The sequence below is a fragment of the Apodemus sylvaticus genome, chromosome 11 (genome assembly GCF_947179515.1).
Source record: "Apodemus sylvaticus chromosome 11, mApoSyl1.1, whole genome shotgun sequence".
NCBI lineage: Eukaryota > Metazoa > Chordata > Mammalia > Rodentia > Muridae > Apodemus > Apodemus sylvaticus.
The window spans coordinates 1178812-1199967 of record NC_067482.1 but is presented as its reverse complement, the minus strand read 5'-3'; the positions used below and the strand labels follow the sequence as shown (position 1 = coordinate 1199967).

Here is a 21156-nt window from a genome sequence, read left to right as displayed (position 1 = left end):
CTGTGAGATGTATGTAGATAGTAACAATCATTACCTGAGCCAGAAAACAAAAGCAACCAAACAAAAACTAGACCAGATAGTATGATAGAGTGACCCTTCTGGCTCATCTGGGTGAGCTTGTCTAGAGTTTAAGACTATCTGAGTCAGGACCCACAAGAGTGCTTGGTGTGACTGCCCTGAGCCTATGAGGATCTGTGACTTCAATTAGACCAGATGAAAGAGTCTCAGGCTAATGCCAAGAAATCATAGCACCTTAAAGACTTAGGCATTGACAGTATAACCTCATGATGTCCTCACCTCTGTGATGGGGGCTTTGGGGTTCACATTCCTTGCTGCTGCAATTTCCTGCAGTTGTCGGACCACTTCAGCAATGGACAGCCTCTCTTCTGGGTTGACCTTTAGCATGGCTCCTATGGCAAAACAGCAGTGTAAGTTAGTCCCTTATCAACTACAGCTCTGGGACTAGGCTGGACAGCAACTCCTGATATTGCAGAGGTTTCAGAACAAAGATCACACTTTATTCACAGTGCTGACTTCCATAGGCAAAGGAGAGAATGACAGAGTGATGACCAGAGAAATTAAACACACCTATCAGAAGGGGCCACTCAGAATACCATAAGCTTATCAAGAGGTTGGACAGGTGGGCAACTCTATGAAAAAGCACCCATTAGAATGCTATCAGAACAGCAACAATAGAGGCAAATGTGGACCTGCATAGCCAATGGGTGAGCAGCATCTAAAACCCAACAGGGGAGTTCATCTCCTCAAGTCTTTGCATCAAGCAAATTCAAAACAGGAACTTACGAATAAGATCATGGAAGACTGTGTAACGAGTGTCATTCACAGGAATGGAATACTTCCCGTTGACTATCCGAAGCTTTGCTCCATCCTCAAAAGGATGCTGCCGGAAACACAGCAGGTATAAGATACAGCCCAGTGCCTGTGGGGAAACAGGGTAAAGATCGAATGAAAAAATGCAAGGGGAACAGAGGCCAAGTGCTGAGAGTGGGGAGGAACTTTGCAAGGAAAAAAGGGCACAGGCTCAACAGGGACCAGCAGGGAGGGAGGGACCCAGAGGACAAGGTCACCAGCAGAGGGGTATAAAAGAGCTGCCCCTTCTTAGTGACCCTTGAAGGGCACCAATCAGGTTGTTGTCCTTTGTTGGTTATAACTTTAAAAAATGCCAAGCTAGGGGCCTGAGAGGTGGTTGAATGGTTAAAAGTACATACTGCTCTTCCAGAACCCAAGTTTGGCTCCCTGTACCCATGTTTGGCTCTCATAACCACCTGTAACTCCAGTTCCAAAGAGATTTCATGCTTCTGGCCTCCTTGGGTACCAGCACTTACATGCATGTACCTACCCACAGACACATACACAGACATAATTTAAAATTTAAAACGTCACCCTGGCAAGATGGTCCAGTGACAAAAATTCCTTCCATGGAATGCCTTCTACCTCTTTCAACACAAAGAGCTTTCTAGGTCACAGCAACAAGTCCTACTATATTGCAATTCAAATCAAAAGACTCCCTTCAAAATTATATAGTTCCTACTCAAAAACATGTTTGTAAATGGGTAAGCACCCTGAGGACCTTACTGCACAAGGGCATAGCAGATACCAACGTTGAATTCCATGCAGATAATTTACAGCTTCTGATTGGGCAGGGAAAAGGCATGGAGGCAAACTGGGAATCTTCACAGAACTGACCTCCAATTGTGGATTGTTCTGTTTACCACACCCACCAATGTGAACAGGGGGTACTGAGGGATTGGGATTTTATACAAAGACAGTAGCATTATACAGAATACCTAGATGTGTCCAGTTATGTGCTGAGAATACTCTAGGGTGGATCAAAAAATTAATGAAGATGTATCTTCCTTAGTGGGGTTAGCACTAGCCCCTATAAATTTCAAATGTGTAAGTCTTTGACACTGTCTGGGGGGGTTGCTGATGCTATCATTGTCCCTGTCCTTAAGAAAATGATGGTTCTGGTCAAAACAAGGAAGGCCCAGTGTAAAACAGGCATCAAGTATGAAATAGTAATTTTGGTCTTGTTCTATTTTCTACCACACAAGTCCTAAAATCCTTGGAATTTTCTAAGTAATTGCTGGCCATCTATATCCATGCAGCGTCATGAGAAAGACCAAGACAAACTTGGGAGCAGAGGCCTCAATCTCTGGAAGGGCAGAGGAAATGACAAGTAAGCTGACTGCCCCCGACCAATGTTGTAATCAATCATGAGGTCTCCATAAAATGCAAGTACCAAGATTCACCTGAGCTCCTAAGACAGCTGAGCAGATATAGGATCTTGGAGGGAAGTACACCTTGGCAGAGTAGTGAGGCTCCCATCTGGTCTCCTACAGACTCTATGAATCCTTCCATCATAACAGTTATAATATCCTTTACAATAAAGTAGTAAATATTCAGAATTGTGTCCCTAAGTTTTATGAGCTGTTCTAGGAAGATAAGCAAACCACACGAGGGGTTTGTGGGAAACTAGGCTCCTAGTCAGACAGTTAGAAGCACAGGCAAAACAACCTGTGACTGCTACAGAAGGGGTAGACATGGGAATGCTGGGCTGAGCCTCACCCTGTGGTAGCATGACACCACATCTGGCAAATAGATGCATCAACTTATTAGCAACGGCTTGGCCTAAGAATGCCCCTGGGGTGTTCTCTTGGGAACTGACTGCTTACTGTCTGTGGAGACAGATCTCCTGAGGTCATATAGGTCTCTTGTGTCAACTGTACTGGTACGAAAGAAGAGTGGATACCTGTGGCAGATGAGGATATGGTCCCAGTGAGGGTATTACATATCCTTGCAGAGACATCCTTGGGTCTGGAACGTAAGATTCCAGAAGTAGAACAGGAACAGAAATTGTCTGTGTTGCCATATGATACCTGTGCAGACTCAAAGTCATGTACTGTTACTCCAACTGCTATTTTTACTTTGTTGTCGTTTGCTTTGTTTTCTTAAGATTACCTTCCGTGTATGACTGTTTAGCCTGCGTGTATGTTTGCACCATGCGTGTGCTTTGTACCCCTGGAGGTCAGAAGAGGGCATTAGAACACCTGGAATTGGAGTTTCAAATCATTTGTGAGCACTGGAAATTGAACCTGGGTCCTTTGCAAGAGCACCAAGTGTTTTTAACCACTAAGAGGTTCTTAACCCCTCCAGCTCCCCTCCTATTGCTCTGTTGACTCACCTCTTCTAGAAGCAGTCACAAGTGATACTTGAGAAAATGAAGGTGAAGGCAGGGAGAAAAGAGAAGGGAGCTGAAAAGACATGAGGGCCTAAGACAGACAAGCCAGAGGCTTTTGCAGCTCCTGACATGACCTAACTGACCAGACACCTGCAAGAGAAACATTCATGTCTCACCCAGATATCCTGCTTCTCTCCAATGGGGAAGTTGGAATACAGGTCTACAATTTCTGGTGTTCTATACATGGGTGTGGTGTTCCTTGTGATCTGAAGAAAACACAAATATTTTGGGGTAAGTTACACATAAGAATTATTTTTTGTCTTATACAAGAGGCCCTACAACTTTCTAAGCTCTCTACTAAAGGCTAGCAGAGTGACTTTTGCTCCCACTGTGTTCTGGAGAGACCTCTGCTCACTCACCTGGTCACACAATGCCGCACCACCACTTTCCTTACAGAGGTAATCTCTCACGTTCACACAGGATTAATGAAAGAATCAAGTCAAAATACTCACCCATTGTGCTATTTTATTTCTTCAAGGGAAACATGTTGTACCTGGCATGAGAAGCCTACTTCAAAGTGACCAAAGAGGCAAGAGAAAGGAGTTTGTTTTGGCCAATAATTCTGGTTAAGAGACAATATATGGTGGTAGTCTTTTTTTTTTTCTGGCAGTGTCTCAAGGAAGTTCAGGGACCAACCACATAGACAGAAGTAATATACATGTGTCTTTTGGTCTCTTTTTTGGAAAAGCCACCAAAATTCAAACACTGGGGTCCATCCTGATGACCTTACCTAATCCTAACCCTTTCTAAAAGAGTCCATTTCTAAACATCATAACTGATATAAGTAAGAGTCCACACTATGAATACTGCATAATGAGGATTAAGCTAAGTATAAGTTTGGAGAAAACAAATCACATTAAAACCATACCAGATAGCAAATGTCAAAAGAATCCAAAAGCCTTGTAAAGCAAATCTAGGACATTTTCCCATCAAAATAAGACATATTGAATCATGACCATGGGAAAAATGGTATTTAAGTCCTTATAAATAACAAATACATGAGCAGGCTCTGGGGCTCCCACTTCAGTGATAGGCAGAGTACTACAGCCAGTAGCAGACAGTAAAGATGGGTTAGGAAGCGTCATCACCATCAAAGCAGACTTTCAGGACACCAGATGCCAGGAGGAATGAGCCAAGGTCTACACACAGCAGAAAGATATAAAGAAGGAGATGTAGGACTGCATCCATACATCATAGACAGGTAGGACATTGGAAAAGGATAACTGAGCAAAAGGAACTGGACTGCACTGAGGATCCAAATAAACACTGACTGGAATGGTTTCTACCATAGTGGTGGTAGCTGACAACTGTGACACACTGAAAACTGAGTCCTACTCAATGGGCTGTGAAGTAGGACAAACACTGCACAGGAGGGCTGTCTTCCTAAGTTGTGGCCAGTATTCTCCATAGGCTTCAAGCTCTAACAGTGTTTGAGAACGAAGTCTCACACAGAACTCAGCAAGATCTTTGCAAGTGTGAGGACCCACTTGGTCTAAGGAGCATGGCTCTGATGTGACAGACTCCAGGTAGCCCAGAAACCCTGCCTTTAATAAATTCTGTATCATGCTAAGCAGTAAACATCAACGTCCCTGACAGACATTATGCCAAAGTAGCTATGCCTTTTCCTCCACAGCAGCAGCCCCAGGAAGCAAGTGTCCCCCTGGGAAAGGCAATCTGGGAGCACCTGATTTCAGAATCTGCAGTGAGTGTTCCCTTACTATCCTTTACCTATTTTTACATTTTGGGACCTATCTGCTGAGCACTGCTCTGCATTCATGTAAATTCTATGAAATGTCAGCCGCTGTGGAAATATATACACACTTTGAGGATATAGACTCTTTGCATGGACAGGAGCCATGTGAACTAAGTTGTAGGCCTCTCAACAAAAAATGTTTCTAAATACTTCTTTTATACTAGGGATTGCATCTATGAACTTGCTCATGCGAAGCAAGTGTTCTACCAGCCCTCTAAATGAGTTTTGTTTTGTTCTTCCAAATTGCTATTTAGAATGACACACAAATTCTGGAGATGGCTGTACAAAAATGTGAAAATCTTAATGCTACTGAAACCTAACCTGAAATGCTGAAATAAAATTTGTTGAACATATTTAAGTCAATAAAAATAATACTAAGAAATTAATAGGATGTGTCTGTGGCCACAAACAAGCAGAACACAGCCAGGAGGAAGGTGATGCTCCCGGGTACAGTTCCAGGGAGCCTGTCAAGGATATTTATAAACCATACTCATGCTTGGACTCAGAGGCCACACAAAGAGTGTGGGAGAGTTCAGACTCACACGCACACCTCACCTCTTCCTCCACCATTGCTCGCTTCTGGGCACTCCAGCTGTAGTCAGGGTAATGGGAAATGGTTGTGGCACTGCCAAAGTCACACAGCTTAATGGTCCCCTGGTTACTAAGCAGTAAGTTTTCAACCTGCAAAATTCCAAAGGGTGGTTCTGTGAACGAAGTGTGTACATGGAGCCTAAACCTCAGCAAAGACAGACAGGAACATTAGTCATGGTTAGGTTTTTATCAGGAAAACCCTCTGCACCAAGGTCCAGGCTGCTGGTAGCTAGAACTACTATACAATTTTCTGAAGTTAAAACCACTCACCAAGCAAACAGATAATGAGACAATGAACCTTCAGAAAAGACAGAAGACAAAAGAATAAAATATACTACTTATATCTACATTAATTATCATGAATTTAGGAATAAATCTAACAAAGATGGATAAAAGACTTCCTGTCCTGAAGGCCTGAAAGTGACTGAGGTGAGTTTTTGTTTATTTGAAATTGTTTTTAAAGACAGGGTTTTTACTATGTAGCTTTGGTTGGCCAGGAACTTGCTATGTACATCAGGCTGACCCTAAACTCACAAAGATCTACCTGCCTATTTCCCAAATGCTGAGATTAAAGGCATGTACCACCACACCCAGCCAAATTTTAAATTCACGAGTCATAAAATCATGTGCAATTCTAATCCCAGTGTGTAGCTTTTCTGGCATCCTGCTCCTCCTTCTAGGTACATCAAGCATTTTGTGCTTTCGTCATCCACATCAGAATAGAATGTCCGAACACAGGTCAGCAGTCAGCCAGCTACCATTCCTAGTCTACCACTCTCCTGAAAGTCTATCAACTATGCTGAAGAGTCATAGCAATTCTAATAAAATTCAGAGTTTTAGGGAAGTAGGAACCTGCAGAATGAAAATACCAACAAACCATATCTACTTGTAAGATTTGTCAAAGTTGAAGTGTCTTTAATGTCACAAGCTGGCAAAGGGTGGAACTAAGGGAGCTAGTGTGCCTCAAGAATACCCAAAATTAGATGCCTGTACCCTCTAATCACAGAGGACACTTGTTCCATAGACAAGCCAGATGAGACTGTCCTCAGGACATAGGCCAAACACAGTCAGCTACAAGCAAGAGAAGTAAAATAGATGTGCCATGTTGCCCACAGCAAAAGCATATATAATGAACAAGTATAATGTATATTCCATATTCCCTATTCCCATAGTCCATATTCCATATATTCCCCATAATGTATATTCCATGAGATGAGGTTACACAGAAAGACAGACGAATCTAAACATAATACTGGGCAAAAACAACCAACCAACCAAACAAACAAACAGGCACAAAAGAATGCATAGGCACAGGTACATTCAAGTGATACCTACCACCATAGAAAACAAATTGTGTTAGAATCAACAAAACCAAGAACATGATCAAGGGAAGCAGACAGTGGCTGCTGCACAAGTAAGATATGCCAGACAAGAGGTGCATACGCACACTGGTGTGCCTGTTTCATAGCAAGCAGTGACTAGAGGTAGCTAGCCCTTGGAGCTCCTAAAGTAGGAGGCTATAGGCATCACCTGTACAAACACCTCACTGGACAAGTGACTGATCTCCATTAAATTTATTCTTTATATTCTTTTTTCCCAACACACATTCACCACCACTACCAACAATAACATCACACTGTTTGCAAGTTTAAATAAATAAGTATATATGTATTACGCATTTATTTTGTGTAAAGGGGTGCATGTATACTACAGCCTTTGTGCGGAAATCAGAGAACAACTTTTGAGAACCAGTTCTCTCCATTCACCACGTGGAGCCTGGAAATCAAAGTTGTCAGGTGCGGTGGTATGAATAAGAATGGTTCCCATTGGCTCATGCATTTGCCGGCTTGGTCCCTAGTTGGTGGAACTGTTTTGAGAAGGGTAGGAAGTGTGTCACTAGGGGTAGGCTTTGAGGTTTCAAAGGCCTATGTTACTCCCAGTCTCTTCCTCTAACCCCCACCTATGGCCTCCAACTTGAGGATGAGGATTTAAGTAAGCTCTTAGCCCCTGCTCCAGCACCATGTCTGCCTGTTGTCATGTTCCCCATCATGATGGCCACCCTCTGAAACACTAGGCAACCCTTCCAAATGAATGCTTTCTTTTTGGTCAAGGTCACAGCAATAGAAAAGCAACTAAGACGTCAGGTTTGGTAGAAAATTCTTTCACCTGCTAAGCCTCCTCACAAATCCAGTCTCAAAAAATTAAAAAGTCACAATAGGGGAATGAACACTAGGCTATAGCAAAACAATCTTAAAGATTTTGTTCAAGAATATACCAAGGGCTGGAGACATGGCTCAGTGGTTAAGAACACTGGTTGTTCTTCCAAAGGTCCTGAGTTCAAGTCCCAGCAACCACATGGTAGCTCATAAACACCTATAATGGGATCTGATGCTTCTTCTGTCATGTATACATACAGGAAGATAGAATACTCATATATATAAAAATAAATCTTTTTTTAAAAAATCATTTATTTTTAGTTTAGTTTATATGCACTGATGTTTTTGCCTGCATTCATGTCTATGTGAAGGTGTCAGATCTCAAACAGTTGTGAGTTGCCATGTGGGTGCTGGGAATTAAACCTTGGTTCTCTGAGAAAGCAACCAGTGCTTTTCACCACTGAACCATCACTCCAACCCTAATAAAATAAGTCTTTAAAAAAAAAACGTACACACACACACACACACCTCTGGAGTTCCAGTGAGCTAAATGCTAAATATATCTTTAAAAGGCAAAAGAATAGAAGGTGGGGGGGGGGGGTAAGGGGGGTGGGGGTAGAGGGTGGGATGGGGGGGTAGGGGGGAAGCAAAATGAAAAGAAACTGAACAATAAGGTGCTGGTAGCTCTATCACTCAACTTCATTAATAATAGGAAAAAGTGAAAAAAATTCATATGATTATATGATTCAGCCAGGCTATACAAGTTACACATAGCCATTCCAGACAAGCAGGTGCTTCCTTCAGCTAGGCTGTGATACACTCATACCACCTGCAGTTGGAGATGCATAACAGAAGCTATCCACCTAAGTGATTCCCACCAAGGTCAGAACTGTACCTGGATGCCCAAAACTCTGTAAGAAAGGCAACTGGAAAGCTTAGCATATTGGGATAACAGCTGAGCAGAAAGCACTGGGCTCTGATCAAGCACAAGAGGCACAAAACCAAGTAGGGAGCTATCCCAAAGCAGGAAAGAGAACAGAGTGTGGAGACACAATCAGCAATGAAACCCAGCTGGTACCTTGAGATCCCTGTGGATGATGGGTGGTTTCTGCCTGTGCATGTGCTGCACTGCTCTGCATGTCTGGTAGAAGATCTTCAGAATGCTGTCGCAGGACAGTGGGCCTTTACATTCAACTCTCCTGAGAAACTCCACCAGCTGTCCTAAAGGAGACAAGTGAATTTAGTCACCCTAGGGCTCAGAATGCTACACCCTACTTATTAACAGGTTTAGTCTACCTCTGTGTATAGCAGCCCAGGCAGGAGTGGCATTTCTAAGGCCTTAGTTGGGGTGCATACCCAATCAGTACCACTCCAGCCATTCCTTCAACTTCTGTAGGAAGACAAATAAAAGGGTGGATATGAGGACCATCCTTATTCTGGGGAGAGTAGGAGCAGGAAAAGTCATAGAACATCCCTGGGACAAAACAAGAAGCACAAGAAATCATGAAAAAGCCCTGTAGGCAGGAGAAAAATTCTAAGTTTAACAGCGGCAGTAACCATGGTATCTGAAAGAATGATCACAAAGCAAAAGCTCTAGGCTCATGTTCACAGCACAGCACAGAGCAGAAACCCTGACCCTACATTCGCCACCACAGTTCCCCAGTTCAGATTTACATCATTCCCTGCTAGTAACTCCATTCTGGTTCCCAACTCTGGCAAAATTAGACCATTTCCTGCACCTAACATACTTGATTCACAGAATCTACACAAACCTAAAGGAACAGGGGTCCTCCAAAGAGCCAGGGCCTCTGGTGAAACAGAAGCAGGCTCCAAGAGGCAGGAGCAGTTATGTCCACCTAAGCTCCATGCCAGACTGATTATAATGTTAATTTTAACTGGCTCACTCAATAGTTCATTTTTGGTGAGGATTAAGAGATTTTTATTGTTTCAAGACAGGGTTTCAAAACCTGCCACCCACATGCTTAACTTCCTGAATGTTAAGAATCTCTGTGTATGCAACCATAACGAGCCACAAGACAATTTTAAAATGTATTTATTGGGGGGCTAGAGAGAAGGCTCATAGTTAAGAGCAACTATTGCTCTTGTAGAAGCCTTGGGTTTGGTTCCTAGCACCCACAGGGTGGCTCACAACCATTCACAACTCCAGTTCTAGGAGATCTGACATTCTAACTATCATCGGCACTAGGCATACATGTGGTACACACACATACAGACAGGTGAAACCCTAATACACATAAAATTTTCTTTTTAACAAATTTTTCTTTCCTCTTAAAAATGTTTACTGCGGGTGTGACAATGCACTCATGGAAGTCAGAGGACAATGTACGGAAGTTGCCCTCTTCCCTAAAAAAAACATGTGTATCTCAGGGATTGAATTTAGATTGTCAAGTGCAGCAGCAGATGCCTTTACCCCTGAGCCATCTCACTGGCCCTAAACAATGAACTTTAATATGTTATTTTTTAAATTTTGTGCGTGTGTAGATTTGTGCGTGTGAATAATGGCATCCACTAAGGCCAGAAGCAGGTACTGGATGCCAGAGTTAGAATTACAAGCAGTTGTGAGTCACTTGACATAGGTGCTGGGAATTAAACAGGGATTCTTTGCAATAGCAGAAATACCCTTAACTGTGGAGCCATCCAACCTATACTTTTGAATTTTTTTTTAAAGTCTCAAATTTTGGTAAGTAGCTGAGGATGACCTTGAACTTCTGATCTTTCTGTCTCTCTTCCATGGTGGGATCACAGGTGTACACACCTGGTAGTTTTTACAGTGCTGAAATAGGATTTATGCATGCTACCAACTTCAGTTTGAGAGTATTAAAATATATATATATTTTATATACATACATGTGACAGAGAAGGGACTGTTTTAAAAAAAAATAACAATTCTTATTTTATACAGAAAAAATAGCCTATTCTGACAAAGGATGGATTTAGGGCTTCCAATAAATGTAATAGTAAAGATCAACTCAAAGAAAAGGTCCATGGCCCAATCTAGGGCTTCAAAACTGCCTTTAGTAAATTCTGCACCTGCTACCATGAGGGATTCCACAACTTCTCAGAGGTCCAGCAACTCTGTCCCAAATCCAGGTAAACTCTGTCCAGCCTGTAAGCCAAAAGTGTCCTAAGCAAACTGTTGCTTATCTGAGTTTGTCAGCTATATATATATATATATATATATATATATATTTTTTTTTTTTTTGTCAACCTACTACAAGCTAGAGTCATCTAGGAAGAGGACTATGAGTTAACAAAAATTGTCTTCATCAGCTTGGCCTGTAGGCAAGTCTGCAGGGGCATTTTTTAAATTAGTGACTGAGATGGGAGGATCCAGTCCACTGTGGGTGATGCCACCCCAGGGCAGATGGCCGGGGGTACAAACCAAGCCAATAAACAACATTCCTCAATGTCTTCTGCGGTGAGTCCTGCCTCCAGTTTCTTGCCTTGAGTTAATGCACTGACTTCCTTCAGTAATGGAATGTGGCCTTTCCTGTTCAGGTTGCTTTCGGTCGCGGAGGGTGTTTTATCATATCAATAGAGACCTACTAAGACATGATAATGATTTTTGATTACCAAAAAGGAATTTCAGGAGTTGGTTCAGTGGGTTAGCTGCTACATAAGGATGAAGATCAGATTTGGATCCTTAGAACCCTAGGAAAAAAATGGGTGGATATAGCAGCCTGCAAAAAAAAAAAAATGTCCTAGTATACAGAGGGTAGAAATGAAATCCTTAGAGCAAGCTGAGTCCTGGGTTCAATGAGACTTTAAAACTTCAATATGTAGGTTAGAGGAGTGACTAAGGAGATACCAGATGCCAACTTCAAGCACATATACCGAAACACACATATAAACATGTATACTATATACATATATATGTGAAAGAGAAAATGTATTAGGCTGGACCTTTCTGCCTCCCACATTACTCTGTTTAAAGACAGCATCTGAATCCACTCCTTTAACACCTCCACCACCTCAGAAAACAGGAAAGACAATGAACTGAGCTTCTCACAGATACTGTCCAAATCTTTCAAAGCAGGATTTCCAAATACCAAGACTTGCATCATACAAAAGCTTTCTGATTTCATAAATGACAAAGGAGAGAGGTCATAAATAGTGGCTTAATCACCACTGCATAAGTTCTACTGTGACTACCACTATAGTGACTTCCTGGTTATCAAGTGGACCACTGCAGTACTACAATGTTGTTGTGCATGGATTGGTACTACACATAGGCATCTACTGAGTCTTAGTATGTATTAGAGATAAGGGGAACACTACCAGCACAAATACATGTTTGGTACTGTTAAGGTTTTAACAAGAAAAATAAAGAGTTAAACCTCACTTTCATAGGATCTATTTAATTCTATTGCTTCTACCTCCTCCTTTTGCTTTTTCTAATATTTTAAATTAAAATATAATTATATACTATCCCCTTTCCCTTTTCTCTCTCTATCACCTCCTATGCCTTGCTCCTTACTAACCTTCTGTCTACCCCTTACTCTAAAATCCCTGGCTTCTTTATTATTATTACGTGTGTGTGTGTGTATGCATGTGCGCGCGCGTGCATTTGCACGCACGCATGCACACACTTCCATATAAATACAACCTGTTGAATCCATTTAGTTTTGTTTGCTTATATATAATTTCAGAGCGAAAGGAATGAGAAGACAGCTTGCTGTGAGACTGTGTTCTGTAGAAATGACAAGCTACACCCATGATATTGAAACAATAAAGCTGACTAAGCAATATCCAAACAATAATAATACTAATCGACAGGCTAAGAAGGAAGGGTGAAATTTCAAGGGGCCTTAACCCTAAATGAAGAACTACAGACTAAAGATTACTGAGGAAGGGAGCATTAGTCTTCCTCAGAATGATCCCTTAATTGATTATTCAATAGCAGTCGTCAATCCTACTTTTTCTTTTTCAATGAGCATATGCTCTTTTATAACGGAATATAGCAGAAACAACACAGAAGACAAAATGTAGCAGACTGGACAAATCAGCCTCTTACTACCTAGCACAGGGACAGAGTTCCCTCCCATCCCAAGAATTCTAAGCTGGAGGCCGTATCACTAGAGCTGGTACCTTCCTAGCTTGTAAAGAAATGGCCCGGAGTTGCTCAGAAAACAGACTCAATTTGACTGCAATTTAGGAAACCATGAAGAATTTTGTTGGAGGCTGGGCTGAGATATGAGGAAGACATCCATCCTGGTTAATCATACACTATATACTATATCCAAAGTAAGAGTCAGGTGTATAATTTGAGTCTGCAACTGTAAAAGAAAAGGTTCCTGCTCTCAGACAATACATGTGAACAATAAGTTTTGGTCTTGAGGGAGAAGTGACACAGACCTATAATCCCAGACCTCATGAGGCCAAGACAGGAAGATTGATTCAAGTTCTAGGCCAACCTTGGCCAGAGTGAGCAGGCCTTATAAAACAAGCAAAATAACAAGCATGCACCCACATTTCCTGATCTTGATATTTGCAGCTTGACTTAAACAGAAAGAAAAGCAAGACCAAGGAGAAAGATAAATCAACTACAAGAAAATGTTACAAATTAGCAAATCAAATGTATCGATTCACTGAACATTTATGTTTTCATTAAATTTAAAACTTTAGAGTTAAAAAGTTGAGCAAACAAATTATCTGGATGTATGCCAATGGAGATGTAGTTGATCCACCCCTCTCCCCTGACAGCCCTTAGTCAGACAGCTCCTGACTTCACAGCCTCCTGACCTCCATGTACAGTGGAATGACTTTGCCAACAGGTGGACCAGGGTACTGGGTAAGTTTGACAGGGGCTAGGAGAGGACCTGCAGATACACGCAGACAGAAGTGGAGAGGACCAGATGACTGGAGGAAAACGCCCTGCCCCAGTCGGAGCTAACATCCCAGGGCTTACAGCCATGCAGAAAGAGTCTGCACTACATATTCAGCCTCTTATCAGCTTTCTGACAACCAAGAGCCTGCACGCGACCTGCACAGATCCCCACCTTCTTCCACTTGGGGGAGAGATCCTACTGGCTCATTTGTGGCTTCTACACTCACTCAACACCTCTCCCTATCAGCTAGCTATTCCATTTCTGTTCCTTCCTCCAATCTATTCACTCATTGTCTCTAGCTTTCTGTTCTCATCTGTCTGCTATTGGCCTGTCCCTACTCCAGCCACCACAGTATAGTTTTTCATGATCACTGGATTGTGGACAAGTGGCTCTAACATGGTTGAGATTCCTTCCATGGGCTCCCTGTCTCAGTCTCCCTGTTGCTCCTTGGTCTCTCTTCTCTCCCAACACTCATTCCTTAGGTGGACACACAAGCAGCCACTTGTACCACAGTTTTCCCTCAGCATAAGCACCACACACATCAGACCACACTAGTGCTAAGCTACATGCTCACTAAGTGATTCCTCCTTTCCTCTCAAAACAAACCACTATTTGCACTACCTAAGGTCATGCCACTTATGTGCCAATGTTGATCTTTTCCATTTTACATATGAGGACACTTGAGGTTCCATTACATGCCTGTTTCAGGAGAAAAACATGAGACCCTGCTCTTCAGAATCTGCAACCTAAGGCCAAGCATGGTAGCACACACCTTAAATTCCAACAGGCAGAGGTATGTAGGTATCTGTGATTTCAACACTAGTCTGGTCTATATAGCAAGCACCAGGCCAACCAGACCTACATAGTAAGACTGTCTCAAAACACACAAACAAACAAACAAGAACCTATAATCCATGAAGGACACACAAATGCATATTCCAACCAACACAGAAATCATTGGATAGATGGCTGGTTCTTTCAGTCAAGACCAGTGCATTTTCAGAACATCCTGGAAGTATTTAACAACTGTTCAAACATGTTACAAAGCACTCAAACTTCAAGGCACTTTACCTTTACAGAGCTCCGTAAGCAGGAGAAACTCAGCCTGCCCAGTGTCCGATTCCTCTTTTCCTATGGATGCTGCAGAGCAGAACTGGACAATATTGGGGTGGCCAGAAAGTTTTTTCTGCATGTCTTGTTAAAGAATGTGAATAAATACGTCCACAGCTCTGTGCACTTAAAAATAAACGTTCGTAAGTGTTAAGAAACCAAAGTCATGATACCCAAATTCAATTTATGTCTTAGCATATATGGGCATCTGAACAGAATGGTGAGGGAGGGGCACATAGGACAGTGAGGAGAAGAGTGCAGAAGGAAGCTAGTGGAAATGCTAGATATGAGTGGGTCAGAGAGACAGAGACAGAAGCCCTCTGGGCTCTACAACAGGGAGGTGGTGAGGAGTGACTGGGTACGTTCAAAGCTCAAGCAGCCACTAGGCTATCAGAAAGCACAGAGTAGAGTCTAAGAAGAAAAGGAAGCAAATTCTATCTGCAGCAGAGACTATGCCTTACAGATATACATTATGTGGTAGAAGAGAATAGGCAAGAAAAGTTGTTATGTGCCATTTGTACAGGGTGGGGAGTGCATCGGGGTGCCATGCTGAGGCCCACTGATATGGTAGTATCCATACAGTCCTTGCCTAGGTCATCAGAGGGACAAAGTGGGACTCAGATAACTGACCTATCTGTTTAGCGTGGAGACCTCAAAGGCTGAAACAGCAGCCCCAGTAACCCATTTCCTAACACCTAGGAGATTTTCTACTTCAGCTAGGACAATGAATAACAAAAAATCCTTTGCATGAGAAATGTCAATAGGAAGTCTGGCAAAAGCAAAAGGCTGACTTTAATTTATCACAGGAGCCTCCCTGTAACTGTGTCAAGCCTGACACAGTCAGTCATGGCAGTGACTCTCAGTCTCAGGAAAAGGATACCAAGAAACAAACTTCCTGAATGATGGCTCTGTTCTTTTCCTCTTCATTGGATAGTAATCTCTGTCAGGGAATAGCACACAAGATTGAAGTCTTCTTACCTTCTGTTTCACAGATAAAACACCCCAGAGAATGTAAGCACTGTGTCTAAAGGACACCAAGTCTCAGGGAGCATAGCACACCATTTACCTGCATTTGAACATCTGATCTCACAGAAGCTTAGAAACCTTAAATGATCTTTATACTCCAGAGATTCAAAAAAAAGTAAAAACAGGCCAGAGTAAAACAAGACAAACAAGGAGATACAATATATACCTAGAAAACACATGCACACATGTGGACTGCCAAAACAAGCTCTGGTCTAAGGGTCCACTGACTATGTCCCACCCTTGACAAGAAAGGGGCCCCTGCTTGCCCATCAAGACAGAACTGGACCTACTGCTACATCTCAGGATAAAAATCAGAGATGCCTAACTGAGCATCAAGATCTAGAAACCCCTTCCTATCACATTGCTTTAATCCTATTCACAGATGCCATGAATGTAAATTTGGTAAGTGGTTTCTGTATTCTTTAAATTCCTGGTCCCTTATTTTGACATGTGGAATAATATGGATGAAATCCAGAGGGTTATTCCCACCCCTCCCTCCAAAGCTGACCATATCCCCAGGTAAGATAGGAAGCTCCTAAGAGAGCTCTCAACACAAGTTAGAGCTGTGAACGTAAGGGTTAAGCCTGGAGAACATGGAGGAGACAAGGATTAACAGACTGAAACTGACTGATATGCATAGAATAACAGAGATGCATCCTTGAAAATAAGCCAACATACCTTTACAATAAACTAAAATCCCCACAAAATGATTTGTCATTATTACCTTTAATGCATACTCTCTGCCACTTCCCAGATCTTGAGCTTCATAAACAAAAGCAAACCCTCCTGAAAAAAAGAATTGTCAGTCAATGCTATGACTTGAACTTAGAAATACCTTTACTAAATAAATTACAAACCAATTTTGGCCATACATAAACTCCTTCCTACAAAAACCTGCAGCCCAATTTCTATGTCACAACTCTTTCTTTATACCTTCTGCTCAGAGATAGGAAGAGAAAGTGTAATTTGTATCAACAAATAGAAACAGGAAAACTGGAAATAAAAGCAAGTATCCTGAAAACAAGTAACACTGATGAATTCTACCTGGGTTATCAAACACCAAGGAAGGCTAATGCAAATAGAAAAAAATATTAACACCCAGAGAAAAAAGTTGATTGTGCTGCTCTGACACCCTGAGAAAAAAATAGAACAATAGCATTCATAAAGATGGATCAAAGAACTGATGTTTTGATTTTTTTCAAACAAGGTTAAAGGGCTAGAGAGATGGCTTAGTGGTTAAGAGCATTGTATGCTCTTCCAGAGGTACTGAGTTCATGGCTCATAACTATCTATACTGTGACCTGGTGACCTCTTCTGGCATGCTGGTAGAGCACTCATACATTAAATAAGTAAATAAGTCTTTAAAAACCAGGTTGCTATGTTGGCTCTGAACTTACATTCTTTAACTCAGCCTTCCCAATGCTTCCTTTAAATACACAGTCCCATCATAAAAATTTAAAATTGCCTGTAAACCAAGACTAGGAAGAAATTTCCTCAACCTTTCACAGAATGTCCCTAAAGGACCAACAGCAGCAGTGTGAGTGGTAAAATGAAATCAGGGCGAAGGCACTTTGACATTACTGATACTCAGTATTATACAAGATCCTTCTGCTGATGCAATTACACAAAAGAAAATCAAAGGTACCCAATCACAAAAGATGTAAGATGTTTTTATTTACAGATTAACACATCTTTCATGTAGTATATTTAGTGAAATCTCAAAAATTATATTAGAGGGTAAAAGAGCGAGAAGAAGGAAGGGAGAAAGAAGAGAATAGAGAGAAGGAGAACAGAAGAAAATAGAAGAAAAAAGGCAGATTGGCAAAATGGTTCAGTAGATAAAGGAGCTTGCCACTAAGCCTGACAACCTGGGTTCAACCCCAGAATCAGCACTGTGGAAAGACAGAAGTGACAGGTCATTCTCTGGCCACATGCTAGCCATGACATGCCCCCCACCAAGACAAAAGAAGAGAGAAACAAACTATAATACAGAAAGGCTATAGAACACAAAATCAAGATACAAAAGCATGGGCTGCAGAGATAGCTCAGCAGTTAAAAGCACTGCTGCTCTCACAGAGGACCCAGGTTCATTTCCAAGAAACCATATGGTTGGTCATAACCCTCCTTAATTCCAGTTTTTGGGGATCAGATACCCTCTTCTGACCTCCACAGACATCATGGATACACACAGTGCATACCTATGGATACAGTCATAAACATAAATTAAAAAAAAAATTAGTGAAGACTTAGGACAAATTCCAAAATGAGTACAAAGCTATCTGGCTTTATGGTTCTGCCTAACAACTTATTTCACACTCCAGTATCAAATTAATAATAACTATAAAAAGAGTATAACAATTAAGTTTGGTTTATTGTAAATTTCTGTGACAAACCTGATATAAACTGATAGAAGCAATTTTTCTATAATGAGAATATTTATTCATTTACTTAGAGACAGAGCAATTTACTTGACTATAGAAATTTTTCTCAGCCCCTCTGGGACCATCCTATGATCTAAGGTCATCTTTCTGAACCTGAAAAGTTCTGAAGTTGTTAAGAACTTCCCTCACATTCTTCTAAGACAACATAAATCCCAATGGCCCAGGGCCTACTGCTGTTGTTCAGGAAACTCATTTAAATAATCTATGTAAAAAACTACAGATTTCTTACTGTCTCAATTCAGAAAAAAAAAAAGCCTTAAAATACCACATTAAGTATAAAAGGAAGAAATCTATAGCTTACAATTGCACTGATTATTTTTATTCCTGTCTGGCCAGAGAGCAGAGGGAACAAGCTGCTTTCCACGGAGACAGTGGCTGCCCACACTTCCTGGTTTTTCATCCTGGTTTATATGTGGTTTGGGTAAGCTTCCTGCTTTACCCAACCTCCCTCTGCTGGCAATTGGAACAACGTCCTACTAGAGATGGCCTCTTGGCCAGGTGGGTACAGCACACAGCTATCTTCTTCTGGTCCCCTTTTATAGAAGGAGGCTTTCCAGCTACCTGGAATTCATGCTGTTTATTGTACTGCTGCACCCAAGCTGCCTCTTCCTTCTACTGTCTGAATATGTTTCTTATTTTACATTCTATAAGAAAGGAAGCCAAGTCTGCCTCTTTTTTTCCCTTCTGGTTTGTGGATTAAACCTAGGGCCTCATACATGTTAAGCGAAAGCTATGCCATTGAACTATATATCCCCAGCCCTTTTTTTCTTCTCCTCTCCTCTCCTCTCCCCTCCTCTCCCCTCCCCTCCCCTCCCCTCTTCTCTCTCTCTCTCTCTCTCTCTCTCTCTCTCTCTCTCTCTCTCTCTCTCTCTCTGTTATTTTGAGACAATAGCCCTGGTTGTCCTAGAACTCACTCTGTGGACCAGACTGGCCTCAAACTTAGAAAAAACTTCACTTTTTGAGACAGCAGCTTATTAATTTGCCCAGATTGGCTTTGAATTCTACCTGTAGTCCAGGCAGACCCTGAAGTTGGAATTTTCCTGCCTCAAACTCCCAAGAAGTTAAGATTACAGGCCTGTGCCATCAGTTCAGGGTTAAATTTCTCAAAAAACTAAGGCAACCTGCCTGGTATCTTCAGAATGAACAAACCAACCGATCTGGCATCATCTTTGTCATTTCAAAAGATGAAAGGGAATATCACATATCAGACTGTTAATGTAGGTCCTAAACCCATCTCTGGAGGGAAAAGCATCCAAACATATGTACAATCACAGTGGAGAATATGTATGATAAGATACCATCAAAACATCACCTCTGCTTTTCCACGGTAAAGAATGTTAAACAAGTTATCTGCTCCCACTAATCACAGATGACATGGACAACCTTAACAAGATGATTCTCCAATCCTGAGAGCTACTTCAGACCTGGGTCAGGCCACTCTTCTCCCTGAACCAATTTGTCAGAAGATGACTATGCTTAGCAGGTAAGCTTCATAGCTATTGAGGTCTGGCACACTTTGAGATACTGGGGGGGAAAAGGCACAGTGGCTGAAGAAATGGTTCAGAAGTTAAGAGATTCATTGCTCTTGCAAAAGAGAGGAGCAACACTGGGTTCCTAGCACCCTCATGGAGGGAGGTTAACAACTGTCTCTTAACTCCAGTTCCAGGGGATCCAATGTCCTCTTCTGGTCTCAGGAGGCAGTACATACAGATAATGTCCAGAGATAGAGGCAGGCAAAACAACATTTAAAAAATAAAAGTAAATCTTAAAAAAAAAATCACAGAAGAGAAAACAGGACTCCTCCACACAGGCTGATTACAGATCCTGTGTGAGGAAGCTACAAACTAGACTGGCCTCAAGACACATAACTATGGAATTGTCTATCAAGCAAGGTTCTTAAAAGGTTATAGCTACGGGCTCTGCTTCCTGTAACTTATATGAGGTCACTACAGAAAAATTCACTAGGTGAGGCAAACACTTAGGCTATAAAAGAAAACGAAACTGTAGGGCCTCAGTCTATCCTCTACCTCACCAAGCAAGGGAAGACTACAGGCCCCAGAACAAGCACTGCCACCTCAAGACAGTACTCAGGATGCAATAACGCTGGATACGATACAAAGAATAACAGCTTATGACCCCAGAGTGACTGTGCTCACCTCCTGACCTGATGCCACCTTAGAATCTTTTTGTATATGCCCCAGATACAGCTTTGGCCCTAGGTAGAGGTCCCTCCAATCCCAGGCCTCCATTACTGGACAACCACCTGCTAGCATGACCCTTGTACTAACTCTACCCACCAGGAAGTGTTCAACACAGAGCAGCCTATCCTCTGCAGTCACCACCAAAGCCTTAACCCACAGCCCCGCTGTGGTCTCCTTTCCTGAAAAGGCCCTTCTTCTGACTAACACCCCAGCAACTTCGCAGCGTTGACCTGATTTACATCCCAGCAGTGACTTTTCCTGCAAACCCTACCCGGGCACCCCGTGGCCCTGATCTGACCCACACCTCACTCGTGACTCTCTCGGTCTCAGACTTGACTCATACCCTGGACACGACCGTCTTTGCTGCCCCTGCCTAAAGCGGTGACCCTCACGCGCCCTGACTTGAACCACACCCCAGCAGCGACCCTCCAGGGCTGCTCCTGCCTCCCGCGGCCTGGCGACGCCTTACGCCTCACCCTCGGCCAGGACCCGCCGCACCCGCAGACGCAGCTCGCCCAGCTCCACTATCTGCCCCACGAAGTCACTCTGATCACGGCCGGCAGCTCCGCCAAGAGAACCAGGGCCCGCCAGGAAGTCCAGCGCAGACTGTAGCAGCGACATGGCGTCGGCCGCTCCGCGGCAGCGGGAGCCAGGCTCCAGCTCCGCACTGCCGGGTTAGCAGCTGCGGGCGAACAACCCGGCCATCTTCCGCCCACGCCGTGACGTAAGGCAGAGAGCGAGTTGCGTCGCGACGCCGCGGCCCCGCC

At 42.6% G+C, this 21156-nt stretch overlaps 1 protein-coding gene across 4 annotated transcripts in view; it reads right to left on the bottom strand.

Moving 5' to 3' along the window:
- The window catches only part of Gak (cyclin G associated kinase), a 62112-nt gene extending 41002 nt beyond the window's left edge, over positions 1–21110 (bottom strand). For 3 of the 4 annotated variants that reach the window (XM_052198719.1, XM_052198720.1, XM_052198721.1), the window contains exons 1-9: positions 20866–21110; positions 16472–16533; positions 15602–15661; positions 14683–14797; positions 8841–8983; positions 5571–5696; positions 3379–3468; positions 805–940; positions 298–410 (exon numbers count right to left, since the gene is read on the bottom strand). In XM_052198719.1, the coding sequence (XP_052054679.1) occupies positions 298–410; positions 805–940; positions 3379–3468; positions 5571–5696; positions 8841–8983; positions 14683–14797; positions 15602–15661; positions 16472–16533; positions 20866–21010 (990 nt within the window). In that variant the 5' untranslated portion in view covers positions 21011–21110. Of the gene's footprint in view, positions 1–297; positions 411–804; positions 941–3378; positions 3469–5570; positions 5697–8840; positions 8984–14682; positions 14798–15601; positions 15662–16471; positions 16534–20865 lie in introns of those variants that run through there. The other variant, XM_052198722.1, reaches the window with a different exon arrangement.
- Between the last annotated feature and the right edge of the window lie 46 nt (positions 21111–21156).